Consider the following 13,290-nt stretch of genomic DNA (forward strand, 5'->3'; position numbering starts at 1 on the left):
AGCGCAGGCCAGGGAAATGCAGTTGTCAGTGTGCCCACCCGCACCCAGCGAGTCTGTGGCATAGCGGACCTCATCCTGGCACCGCCTCCTCCCTGGCCTCGAGCTTGGAGTCGGTGAAGGGGAGTGGAGATTTGTATAGCCAGGAAAATGCATAGGATTCCTTACAGAACGGGGACGGCGTCCTGCTGGTCCTCCTTTCCGGAGAAAGCCGTCTCTGGAATCTCTAAGAACGCCACCTCGGCACATCTCAGAACCCGAAGGAAGAATCCACCCCGGGAAGCCAGCGGTCCTGGGCCCACTGGTCGGACACCTTCCTCCGCGGCCAAGCGGGCTCTGCCCGGATCACACGATGAGGGAGGTCAATCGCACTCCCCACGGCAAAACCAAAGTCCTTGATGCTCCCCGCAGCCCCCCCCAAACATTTAATTAAATAATTTATCGGGCAGCCCAGGTGCTCAGTGGTTTAGCACCTGCCTTCAGCCCAGGGCATGATCCTGGAGACCTGGGATCGAGTCCCATGTCGGGCTCCCTGCATGGAGCCTGCTCCTCCCTCTGCCTGTGTCTCTGCCTCTCTCTCTCTCTCTCTCTCATGTGTAAATAAAATCTTTAAAGTAAATAAACAAATAAATAATTGATCATAACGGAAGTCAGCAGGGCGCTGGGGCAAGTCCATCCTCCAACCCTGACTACTGCTTGGAGCCCAGCCTGCTCAGCAGACACTATGGAGCATCCCCACGACCACAGGCACCACGTGAAACCTGCCTCACGGGGCCTGAGCCCAAACTCAGGAAGACACAAGCAGATGCGGAAGGGCTTCTGAGGCTTTCGCCCTCTCCCCCGGCCCCCAGGAACCACTGCCCCCGAGGACAGGGCTCTCCAGACACAAAGCAGCACCTTCCTTCCTGATGCTCTTTCACAGGCCCTTGACCTTCACTGCTCTTATGGATCTGAGCTGCCCAGGTTACCAAGCCCAAGCAGGCCACCCAGGCACCCATGGGAGAAAAAGGGAGGAGCTGGAGCCACCCCAGGAGGCGAGAGCCAGAGGAGCCAGTATGCGCCAGACCACAGCTCCCGCTGCCGTCAGAGCTCGTCCTGCTGTCTCGGGCTGCACCTGGCCCGCTGGCCTGCAGCGGCGAGGGGACCCGGGCACCCTGCCTCTCTCCCACCTGCTTCCCTCGGTCTGTGTGCTGCCGAGGAAAGGCCAAGGCCTAGGTCACCCTCGGCTCCTCAGCCTCCCGAGCAGTTTCCAGAAAGCAGGAAGCCACAGCAAAAGCTCCCCGGCCTGTCCCTTTGGCATTAGTCCCACCTGCCTTTGTCAGGGCCACTGATTTTCCACAGGCCTCCGGGTCGGCTTGACGTGTCCCAGACCAAGTGCACTCCTCACCACGGTGAGACCGGAGCCCCCATCACTTACCTTCTCTGTGCCTCGGTTCCTTCATCTGTAAGAGGAACGCAGACAAGAGCACCGACCTCTCTGGGCCCTTCTGAGGAAGAGAGCAGTTGGAAGTGTCAAGCGCTCAGGAAGGTTAAGGAGCCAGTGCGCGTGGCCAAGGACTATTTAAAAACAAGAGCCAGCCTAAGGTAACTGAGTGGCGCCGAGGCCACTAATTCCTCTCCGTGGAGAGCAAACCCTGCGGCATGTGACGTGCACTTACCTCCCATTCCACGGATGGCGGAGACATCGGCCTGGCAGGTTCTCACTCACCCGAGTGGGATGGGATCTGCAGGGGAGCAGGCGGGGGGATGGGGGGTGGGCTCCAAACCACTAGATCCAAAGAAAGGCAAAGAAGAAAATAAGAAAATGACATCTCTCTGGCTTTGGAAGAATGCAGCCCTCTCTTGAGGGCCACTCCTGTTTTTGCTTCCCTTGACATCTTCCCGAATGGTAGTGAGGGGGTCCTAGCTGGGGCCTAATTATTTGTGGCACAGGAGGGCTTCCGGCTGCCCTCTGAGTCACCCCTGCTAAGTCTGGTGACAGCAAAAGGGCAGGGCTGGTGCAGCAGAGCTCAGAGAGGTGGCCCTGGGCCCCGCTGGCCGGCTTCTGCACAGAGGAGGGGAGCTCTCCGATCACAGGACCTCTCATGGGACGATGGTCAGGAGAGGAAGGTTCCATCGAGGTAGGAGGGGAGGGGCTCTGCTCGCCCGTGGTGCCCCTGTGATAGAGTGACCCAGGGAGGACACCAGGGCTTCCACTTGGTGCCTGGGGCTTTCGGGTCCCCTAGCACTTAATCCTTCACTTCTCCTGCCCAAACCCACCCTCTGGACACCCAGCTCCGCATCAGGGGGCTCCTCTTGGCTTTTACGACCAAGTGGCTCCGCGGTTGGGCCCCTTCTCGAACAATCCTGGAGGACTATAGGAGAAGGAAGAAAAGAATGGGGAGGAAAGAAGGGATGGAAATGTTACATCTGTGGACGGAGCTGGGGACGGGGTGGGAGGAAAGTCTGGAGAAGCATAGGGTTTAGAAATGACTCGAAGGCGGGGTGGGGGTGCAGACAAATTCTATCCAGTGGACTGTGATTCAGCAATAACAAGAAATGAGCTGTCAGGCCGTGAAAAGAGAAACTTTAAACGCAGGTTGCTCAGAGAAGTCAACCTGGAAAGGCTACAGACTGACCAACTCTACGGCCTTCTAGAAGAGGCAAAACTACAGAGACGGTAGAAAGACCAGTGGTTGCCGGGCGAGCCTCTGGGAGGGGATGAGCAGGCGAGCACAGAGGGTTTTTAGAGCCGAGCAAAGCGGGTATCGGTCTTCACACGTTCGTTGAAACCCACGGAGTGTACAGAGAGTGAACTGTGAACTATGGACTTCGGTGGATGATAACGTGCCCAGGCTAGCTCGCCGGTGGGAGCAACGACACCTCGTAACGTCAACAGGGGAACTCTAGGACGGGTATGGGAACTCCGTGCTTTCTGCCCTCGTCTCCTATAAACCTAAAACCACCCTTTAAAATAAACTCAGTTAAAGACGGCAAAACCGAGCAGAAAACAAGCCAAATCCATGCCCCAAAAGCAAAAACCAAGAAGGCGGAGGCTAGAACATCTCCCTCTGCGGACCCCCCCCAGCCAGGCTTCCTGAGCAAGGCTTGAATGTCAGGAGCCCACGAGGCCGGGCCACTCGGCGTGTGAGGCGTGGCTGCTGCTTTCAGCTCCCCCAGCCTCCAGCCCAAACCGAATGACCTTCGTCAAGGTCATGCAATTGGATTTCTCTTCCCCTCTCCTCTCACTTAAGAGGCCTTTTCTTTCCATCGTTTTGGTGCAAAAGGCAATCCGGCTAAAAGGATTTGGGGCAGCTGGCTGGTGAGCGCTGGTGGAGGTGAGGCACCAGAGGAGGTCTGCTCAGTTGGGTTGGGAGGTCCCCCCCTTCTCCTCCTTCCCCCCTTCTCCCCCTTCCTTCTAACTCCAGTGCTTTTGGTGAAAGCTCAGCGGTCACAGGCTCCGTGCTCCGCTGCACAGTCCGAGCCCCAGGGAGAGGCACTACTCACCTTCCCGCTGGAGAGGGTCCCTCGGAGCGGCTGGCGGATGCCCAGGCAGCCCCAGAACGCCCAGCAAAGACTTCCTTCCCAGGGCCATGATCATCGGTGACGCTTCTTGGAGCTGGGGGGATCCAAAAGATGGTCTCATGGAAAACAGGCCGCTTCCACCGCATCTGGCCCTGGCCCCGAGCCGTGGGGTCCACAGTGCGTGGTGATGACGGTTTCTGGGTACCGGCCCACAGCAGGTTCTCAGCGTGGGGGGAGGAATAAACCCTCGGCCCCATGGTGGCCTGGGTAGCCCATCATCTAGGCTCAGGGCTCTCACCACCAGTGAGGCTACTTTCTCAGCCCTGGCGCCAGCAAGCACAGAATGGACGTGTAGGCGCGGGCTTCGGGCTGGGCCTGGATCCCACCTGTTTACTCACCGCATATGTGACCGGTAGGAGGTTAAGCTGTCTAAAGCCTCGGTTTCTGTGGCTATAAAATGGGTGTTATAATCCTGGTCTCACAGGAGATCTAAGGGAGAACCATGCCAGCTAAGGGAAGGGTGCCTAGGGGCCGTTTACATGTGCTTATCCCCACCCACCCACCCCCCAAAACACCCTCCTCCCTCACTACTCCCAGGCTTTGCTTCTTGTGGATCCACAATTAACAGACATTCCTCAGAATCCCCACAGGGCAGCTCTGGGCCAGGGATCAGATTGAAAACTGAAGTAGGTGGGGAGGGAGGGAGGAAACACTATCATTCTGTTGGAATTCTCGTCCAGCCCAAGGGGGCCTGTGCCGAAAGTCCAGGCACAGACTGTCCCAGGCACAGACTAGGTGCTCGATGCACGAGAGTGTAGCAAGGGGCTCAGAAGACGAAGAACAGGTGGGGAGAGAGAAAGCCCTAGATTTTATAGTGATCGCAGGGGGTCGACGGGGGTGTGCAAGGCACCTCTGCAAAGTGGGGGGAGACTGTAGAGGGGCAGGCTCGCTGGCCCACAGCCTCATGGGCACAAAACACGGCCCCACTGCCAGGAACCCACCCCCGGGACTCTCACCGCAACCAGTCAGGTTCATCTCTGTTTATTGTTTTCAAAACAAAACTAAAAATCACCACTCAAAATGTTTGAGAAGAGTGCTCAGCTCCGTCACAGTTAAAAGCTTTATGTAATTTGCAGCCAGAGCATCGAGGACTGGTGGTCACCAACGGGAGCTTCTGGCGTGGCCCGGACAGGGCCTGGGGCCTGGGACAGCCGCTCCCGCCCCGGGAGCCCCAGCTCAGTCCTCTGCACGTGCCATCCAGGGGCACCCACAGAGGACAAGGACAGCTCAGCCCCCCCCCCCCCGGGGCTTGCCAGTTGCCCATCCGGCACCTCCCTCCCCCACCAGAGGTCCCAAAACGTCCACAAACAAAGGCAGGAGGCAGGTGGAAGCCCAGGTGCTAGTGCTGTCAGGCTGAAGGCCAAACCGCAGCTGGGCTGCCTGCATGTTCTAGAAGGGGGAGCTCCCGGCTCCGGGCTCAGAGGCGGAGAAGAGATCTGGTGCCATCATCGCTCGTGCTTAATGTTGGCTTCACTTCGCTCCAAGGTGACCCCGTTGCCGTTTCGAGGGCCTTCCTTCTTGCTCCAATCCTTTTCAGTGTAAAACTCAGCTAGCACAGGGCAGTGCTCAGAGGCCACTCCGCCCCAGGACCAGTTATCTGGAATCCAGGGGTTCGTGAGGCCTTCTCTCACGACAGCCCAGTGACCTGGAGTGACAGGGAAAGAGAGGGCCAGATATCAGGCCCGGGGCTGGGAGGGGGCACAGGCTGGCGGCTGGAAGCTTCTGCGGCAGGTCGGCAAGCCAGCGCCCCCTGACAACACCCCTCAGAGACCCAGCTTGCCGGGCAAGCTAAAGGTTTCGGCCAATTCGATTTGGCGGACAAGCGAGGGCTTAGCCTACCTTGGAGGCACCGAAATCCCCCTGCGTCTACGCTTCCCGCTCATTTACCCACCCGCCGGCCTACGGCTGGCCTCCTCCTCACCATATACTTCTTCTAACCTGAGCCGCAAGAATGAACCTGAGGCAGCGTCAAATAGCTCTCAAAGGTGGGACAGCTCATTGTGGCTTTGATTTGCATCCCCCCCACTCTGATGATCAGCGACATTGGGGTCTTTTCACGTACGTGTCGGCAACTTGCACGTCCTCTTTGGAAAAAGCCTGTCTGTTCGGTTCTTTTGCTCCTCCCTGCACATCACCCTCCATAACTTAGCAGCAAGGGGACAGAGGAAACGATTTCTAACCTCCCCCTGGCTCCGTGTTCTCTTGTGATGAGAACCCCGTCGTCTTCAGGGACCCTCCTGGCCGCCTGGACAGGCTGCCCCAGCCTCTGACCAGCAGTGTTTTTCTGCAAACCATGTCTCCCCTAGTTTGGTGACTGTCACTCCCCCGGAGACCCACTTCCATCATCCTTCAGCTCTTCCCTCACACAGGGCAACGGGCAACCAGCACCCAGAGAGGTGTAAGCAGCTGGTGACACAGTCTGGACTGGAAATTCTACTCCTGAGGACCTCAGCCCTGGCTGCCCGTGAGGCTTCCACAGGGGAACCCCAGAACTGGGACTTGCACAAATTGTAAACATCTCACTGAGGTATAATATGTAGGACACGTTGGCACTTGGCAAAGCACCAGGCAGGACTGAGAACCACGGTCCCTGCCATTCATCAAAAGACATTACGGTCACGGTCATATTTCTGCCTGTTTCCTGCCCCAAAGTCCGCTCAGCAGGTTACTGGTTTGTGGGTGGCGGGGGCCACGGGGCCGCATGGAGGTTAGCCACCCACCGCAGCCCGGTCCTCGTGGGGTCCTCGTGGGGCCCGTGTCGAGCACGTCCCGCACCCCACCCCGAGGCTCCGACACGTGTCTGCTCAGCCTCAGTGGCTGCTCCTCGGGGCACTGGCAGGAAACCACAGGCCACACCACGGGGCCTGGATGTGAGGAGGCTTGAGGAAGGTTTGCTCAATGACTAAGTGTCCTTAAGGTTCGAGAAAGCTATCAGCTCATCGCAGGGCCAGTATCTGTTGGCCTGTAACCAGCTTTGCCCGGGACACGCTGAATTTGTAGCTGAAGATCAGTGAACGCCTTCTAACTATTTTCCCAGCCCCCACCAGACTCTTCAGAGTGGCTCTGCTTGAATGATAGTTAGATAAGCACCTGAACGATGTGATCCTGTAAATGCCTACAGAGGAGGCAAGATAACCCCTTACCAGAGTTATCAAACCAAAGGATCTGGAACCATCAGGCCAGACAGGTCTCTCTCAACTCCCGTTTCTGAACAGGGGAAAGAATGAGCGACGTCCGCTTTACCTGTGAAAACCTTCTTTAAGCTTTTACTGATCCAGATGTTATCCAGAGACTTTGAGCCTTGGGGATTCTTGGTGCTGATGTTGGTGAAGGTGTGCGCAGGGACCAGGTGGTAAAATTTTTCTTTCCTCAAGATATCATAGTCACTGCTGTCGGGACCCTGGCCAAAGTCCCCTAAAACAATCATGTCTTTTTCTCCTGGAGGTGGGAAGAAAGAAAATCAGGCACTTAGGAGATGGCGGGAGGTAAACCCACTACTGATCGCGGCACGCTAAGCGGGAGGGATCTCGATTCTCTGACTGGACGCCCCAGGGTCAGGAAGGCTTATGGTTCTCATTCTACCAATTTTTCTAAATGCCTTGTGCAACAAACAAAAAGCCGAAATATCTACAAAACTTTAAAAGTAGGTCAGTAACCCAATAGGAAAAGGAGCTGTGGGATGCAGAGATCACCCCTGTTCCAGCTCATGCGTTGCAAAATTGTGGCTGGAAAAAAACAAACAAACAAAACAAAACCTGAGGGTCTCAGCCAGATATTTAACAAGAGCTTGACAAACATTCATTGGAGACGGTGGAGAAAAATATGCAAAGATACGAGATGGTGGCCACCGACATGTCAAGGAAAGAGGCCTCTGGAGAAACCAGCCCTGCACACGCTTTGTTCTCAGACTTCCAGCCTCCAGGATGGTGAAGAAATAAATGTCTATGGTCTAACCCACCCAGACCAATACAGTCGGTCTAAGCCCAAACCGACGGACACAGAGGGCCTAGAGGAGAAAGGGTTTCTCTTTGAAGTATTTGCAACATTCCTACCGTTGTCTGATGCACACTAGAGTAAGTGGAGTCATCACGAAGTATTCCCCAGAGGGAGCAGACATTCTGAGAGGACATCAGGGACCCCAGCTAGGCTCTGGGAGTCCCATCATCTCCGACCATCACTTCCTGTCTCGAGGTTCCCTCCGGGGGAAACCGCATTGCCGTGGGGAGCAGTGCTCCTGCCCTAACTTGCATAGGGAGGCTTTCAGGAGAGCAGTTCATACACGAGAGCCGCAGGTATCTGAGACACTCAGCAAAGTCTTTTGCGTTCCTGGACACGAATATGTTTCAGCAATAATGGCCAGAGGCAAAGAAATCTAGAGTGAAAGGACACGCCACCAGCAGAGGGCACTGGGGCACTGCAGACGACACCCCCCACCACCACCACCACCATAGCCAGGGGCCAGGAAGGACAGAAGGGGATGGGATGGGACGCTCTCCTGTGGCCCTACCACGTGGCCGAAAGAGATGTAATGGTACCTCTGCGCTAGATCTCAACAACCTTGGTGCCCAAAGCAGGGCAAGCTCACGTGGTCTTGAGAAATCAGTGCCAACCTCAATGGGAAAGGAGACCCGAAAACCGTTCATACCTGACCACTGCTAACCTGACCAGGGCCCACCCATGAGCCCTCACCTGGTATTGGGTCTTCTGCACAGGTGAGGAGCTAAGTCTCTAGAGGCTCAACGGCTTGCCTCGAGTCACCAGGCCAGCCCTCAAGTCCAGGACTCTACACAAAGAGCTAGAATGGAAGAGCCACGGGGACGTGGGTGGGGGCTGTTCAGCACAAAACCCCACGTGCCTGGAACAGCACCTGCACCACGGCAGATACTCCATAAACACGTATGCGATGAACGGATGAATGAGGCACAAGGAAAACCCCAGAATTAAGACACAATTTTTGAAAGGAAGGAAGAGAAAGAGGCTTATCTTAATTAAGTAATAACACCGAAGGTTGTGAGAAACAAGGCAGGAGGTTCCCACACGATGAGAGAAGTTTTCACGGGGACGCAGACCTGAAAACGTCTGGGCCAACAAAGCCAATTCTGAAATCAGGAAGAGATGCTGGTGTCCAAGGTCAACACACCCAGCTCTGCGTCACTTCAAGAATGACAATAACAGCTCCCTTTCTGAACGGGCACCTCCAGGTCTCCTAGGACTCATCTGCTTTCTGTTAAATCGGCGTTGCTGAGGACGTCATACAGTCCTTGCCTCTGAGAATCCACAGGTGTGCAGGTTCTCCCATAATCTCCTGAATTCTAGAAAGCCATCCGCCTGGGGTGGGCTCCTTAGTGCCCAGGCGTGAGTGGGGAATGTCTGGGGCTGATGTCCTCAGACAGTCCCCACGTCCGCGGAATGCCACAGGCAACAGCAGGAGCTGGTCCCCCCCCCACCAAGGGGTGGCCCAACCCAACGCCAGGCATTACTGTGCACACTGTCCCCTGCTAGCTGAGTTCACGGAGCGAGTCCCGGTGGGGTCTGAAAGAAGAGCATTCCATCAGAAGACTGGCACGCCACACACGGATGTCAACCCTGATGCACATTCCAGGCCAAGGCAGAAAGGCCCAGAGTTTGCTAATCAAATCGGTTCTGTTTGCTCTGATAGAAGGCCGTGGGATAAAAAGCTTAGCCTTTGTTTTAGCTCAGCCTCGCCTGCTAATAATCAATTTGCCCTGGCACCTTGGGCAGGCTGGAGCACTTCCTGAATCCTTGCGTCTGCGGGGTCACCGGGCAACAACTGGATCCTGGTTATAAGCACAAGGGCGCGGGGAACATGTGTCACCGTCCACACCTGGACAAGTCAAGGTCAGCCCGGCGGTGGGTCAACAGTCCCCTGGGCAACTTGGTACCAGAACCTGCTCGCTCTCCGGATGTCAGAGAAAACAGTGAGAAGCTATCAGAGAAGTCACGAACTGGCATTTTCCCTTTCTGCTTCCGTGTACAGATAAGGAAGCGCTTGAGGTTGAGAACAACAGAAATGTCCCCAGATTTCAAATGCTGTCAGGCCATCCTTTTGAATTAGGTTAGGAACTAGCTGTGGGCGAACGATTTCCCACAGAGATGCTTCTTGGATGGGGGGGCTCAGCTTAAACACCTTTGACTTTTTTTTTTTTACACTCCTAGTAGGTAGAAAGCTGGTCCCAGCACATCCTGGTTCAAAATGGGAGGTGCCTAAGCGATTGTTCGCAGCCACAGTATTCACAAGAGCCAAAGACCGAAACTGCCCAGGTGTCCATCAACCACCGAGTGGGTAAACAAAATGCCATATAGACGTACAATAAACAGTATTTGGCCTTAAAAAGGAAGGAAACTCTGGTCCATGCTACACGGTGGATGAACCATAAAGACCTAACGTAAGCGAGGTGGGCCAGCAACAAAGGGACAGCTACTGACTGCACGGTCCCACTTTCGGGGAGGTACCGGGAGCGGCCGAGTTCATAGGGAAAGAGAAAGGAGAAGGGGGTTGCTCGGGGCTGGGGCACAGTTCCCAGCTCGGGAAGGTGAAAAAGTTCTGCAGACGGACGAGGGTCACGGTTGTAGAACCACTGAGCGCACTTCACGCCACCCACCTGCACCCTTAAAAGTGGGGATGATGGTAACCGTCAGGTCACATACACTTGACCACAACCAAAAAACCATTTTAAAATGTGAATTTAGAACGTGACTGGATTGTTTCTACAGCTGGATCCTCATGAGTCGCCCACGTGGGGGGGGGGGGCACCCTAACACGCGAAAGGCTTTGAAAACGAGAGAATACTGGTGAGCGTGTAAGAGAATTCCAGCCTCCAGATGCCAACCGTCACCTCGAGAGGGGTCGGCCTCCAAAAAAGCTGAGCCAAACCGACGACATCCCCGTCTTTACAGCAGGGTCAACGTTTCCTCTTTTTTTTTTTTTTTTCAACGTTTCTTTCCTTCCAGGAAACCTCACCCAGGAAAACTTTCTGTATTGCTGGGCCAGAGCCTGGAAACAGAGGGCCAACTTCCTCCAGAAGCTCTGCTCTTCCCGGTGTGCTCTCAACTCCTCTGGTTATCTGGGAGTCCGCTCCTGGCCCCTGAGCCCCTGCTGTGGGCCTGGTGCGGCCACAGACGGTCACCACGGCCGCCGGGCCCCCCTGTGAGGTGAGCACTGGCCAGGCCCCCACCAGATGGGCTTGCCAAGGAGCCAAGATTAACACCTAGATTTTCTGAGAGCTCCAGGACCCCTTTGGTGCGACCTGCGTCCCACTGGGGAGAAAAAGCCTACTTGTGCTAATCGGGACTTTCACAGGTGCGTCACCAACAGCCTCTCTTTCAGAGGCAGGCACGTGCAAATCTGCAGGTGGCACTGCCACCAGGGCAGCTGAACCCACGAGGACCTGTCACGGGGGAAGGCGTCAGCACTTTTTTTCCCCTAATCCTTTCCATCCAAGAGAAGAGCTCATTAGCCGATACCACGGAACGTGCACAGTAGGCCCAAAGAGACAAAGAGGTCCCCATGCACGGGGGTGGCCGGGCTCCCTGAACACAGGGGCTACAGTGGTCTTCTGTGCCTCAGTATGCACCACCGCTGACAGCCTAAGGGACAGGACCGATGCCCGGAAGAGGCAACCCCATGCCCACCCTCCAGAAGTGGGAGCCGTCGACCTAGCCACGGACAGAGAGACCATTTCCTACCTTTTAGGGTTTCCTGCAAGGTCTGTACAAAGCTAGCCAAGCGGTGGCTGTCACTGTGATTCCTGCTTGGATTCTCGCCCCCTGGGTGGACCAAGGTTGCCAGGTGAAGGTTCACAAGGGTCAAGTCATTACTTCCCACCTGAGGCGAGAGGAAACAAAGCAACAGGGACGGGCTTAGATGTTCCTATTTCCTGGATTCGTTACTTCCCAGTTACGAATCGCTTCCTGCACGGTGTTGACAACAGCAAACACAAACCAAGTAGCTTGCACCCCGAGAGCTCATGCAAGGTGGTGCCAGGTTAGATTTTTCTCTGAGGCATCTGTAGGACCGAAATCTCCCTTGTTCTATCAGTCCACTCCCCTACATCACACCGTCTCCTCCAACCGAGGGTCTGGAAAAACCAGGCACATCTGGAAATGTCAGGTTTGGGTTTTTTGTTTTTTCCTTCGAAGCAACTCCAAAGGCGGAGGAGGTGGTGGCTCTGGCAGCCGGTCGTTAGCCAAGACTGGGGCTCTCACCTTCCAGGGCCAGTTGGCGAGCCCTCTGCCAGGACCCCCTGCTGGGGCCCGTCTCCTTCCCCACCCCACCCCCGCCCCCCTTCGCCTGCTTTTCCCTCTGGAGACCACTATGCCCGGATGCTCCCTTTCTCCAGATTTCAAATGCATCAAGCGGGGAATCTGGCTGAAGGTCGGCAGCACGGGCTATGCCCTGATCCTGCACCCCCAGGGTGCAGGGCCTGGTGGGCAGGTCCAGGCGCCTGCAGGCAGAGCCCGTCTCCTGAGCACCACAGCATCGCTCAGCAGCTCGGGGTTTAGCAATCCTGCCCTTCCGCTTGTCATGGCAACAAACACTAAACACTGCCAGGAGGGAAGGGGGTGCAGGGGGAGCCCCCAGGAAGTGGAGGCTGACCCCAGTTTGCCCACCACCGCCCAGCCTGGAGAGCTCTCTGCAGCTGTGACCACAGAGGAACCATGAGGCCACAGGTAGGGAAACCCCGCCAAGGGAGGGGGCTAGAGCCAAGGCACATCTCCACACCATACCACTTGTCCGGCCCAGACTGGGGCGTGAAGGATAGGAGGCCGAGGGACCCTCCTAAGCACGTTAAAGGATTTGGACCAATAATTCAGGACACGGTAGCATTTTCTCATTGGCCATTAAAAGCAGCCAGCCATGGGGCGCCGGGGTGGCTCAGTCGGTTAAGCGTCTGCCTTCGGCTCAGGTCATGATCCTGGGGTTTTGGTGTCAAGCCGCACATGGGGCTCCCTGCTTAGCAGGGCGTCTGCTTCTCCCTCTGCCCCCACCCACCCCTCGCTCATGCCTGTGTGCACGCTCTCTCTTTCTCTCAAATCTTAAAAAACAAAACAAACAAAAACCATCCAGACTTTTAGAGACATTGGTTGGTCTGGGGGTTGTCTTGCCAGGTAAAAGCACGTATAACCACTTTACATAAAAAGAAAAGCAGCCCAGGGCAGCCCTGGTGGCTCAGCGGTTTAGCATCGCCTGCAGTCCAGGGCGTGATACTGGAGACCCGGGATCGAGTCCAGGTCGGGGTCCTTGCAGGGAGCCTGCTTCTCCCTCTGCCTGTGTCTCTGCCTCTCTCTCTGTGTGTCACTCATGAATTTAATTTTAATGCCAGTGCGGCATTAGGAGGTTTTAAAGATGATAACTGGCTGATTTTACACGTCTGTCTCCTAAGACACCCCGGGGTGGGTGTGCACACGGAACCCCAGCAACCTTGCAGCTAGGGAGGGGCAGGAGCTTGGACTAGACCCCAACCCGAGCCAACACAGCCCCCGAGGGCTGCCCCAGCCGGGAGCTGCCAGAGACTGTGCTGTGGTTCGAAGCAACTCTGAGGCTCCCGAACTGGTCTGGAGCACACAGAAGGGGGAAGGCTCCTCAGACCCCCACAGGTGGCTTGCTGGGCTCGGTAGCAAGGGCCCGCTCTTGCCCGACCCTGTGATTTCACAGGTAAGTGCTGTGGGGATAAGGTCCATTGAGTGCCCACTGGGCGATGGGTTCTG

At 56.0% G+C, this 13,290-nt stretch overlaps 1 protein-coding gene across 1 annotated transcript in view; it reads right to left on the reverse strand.

The window, feature by feature from the left end:
• Nucleotides 1–4,526: 4,526 nt before the first annotated feature.
• The window catches only part of EEPD1 (endonuclease/exonuclease/phosphatase family domain containing 1), a 109,632-nt gene continuing 100,868 nt past the window's right edge, over nt 4,527–13,290 (reverse strand). Inside the window, exons 6-8 of the mRNA XM_077856209.1 lie at nt 11,269–11,407; nt 6,805–6,999; nt 4,527–5,206 (exon numbers count right to left, since the gene is read on the reverse strand). Coding sequence (XP_077712335.1) covers nt 5,007–5,206; nt 6,805–6,999; nt 11,269–11,407 — 534 coding nt within the window. The 3' untranslated portion in view covers nt 4,527–5,006. The remainder of the gene's footprint in view (nt 5,207–6,804; nt 7,000–11,268; nt 11,408–13,290) is intronic.

Source organism: Canis aureus, chromosome 18 (assembly GCF_053574225.1).
Source record: "Canis aureus isolate CA01 chromosome 18, VMU_Caureus_v.1.0, whole genome shotgun sequence".
NCBI classification, from domain to species: domain Eukaryota; kingdom Metazoa; phylum Chordata; class Mammalia; order Carnivora; family Canidae; genus Canis; species Canis aureus.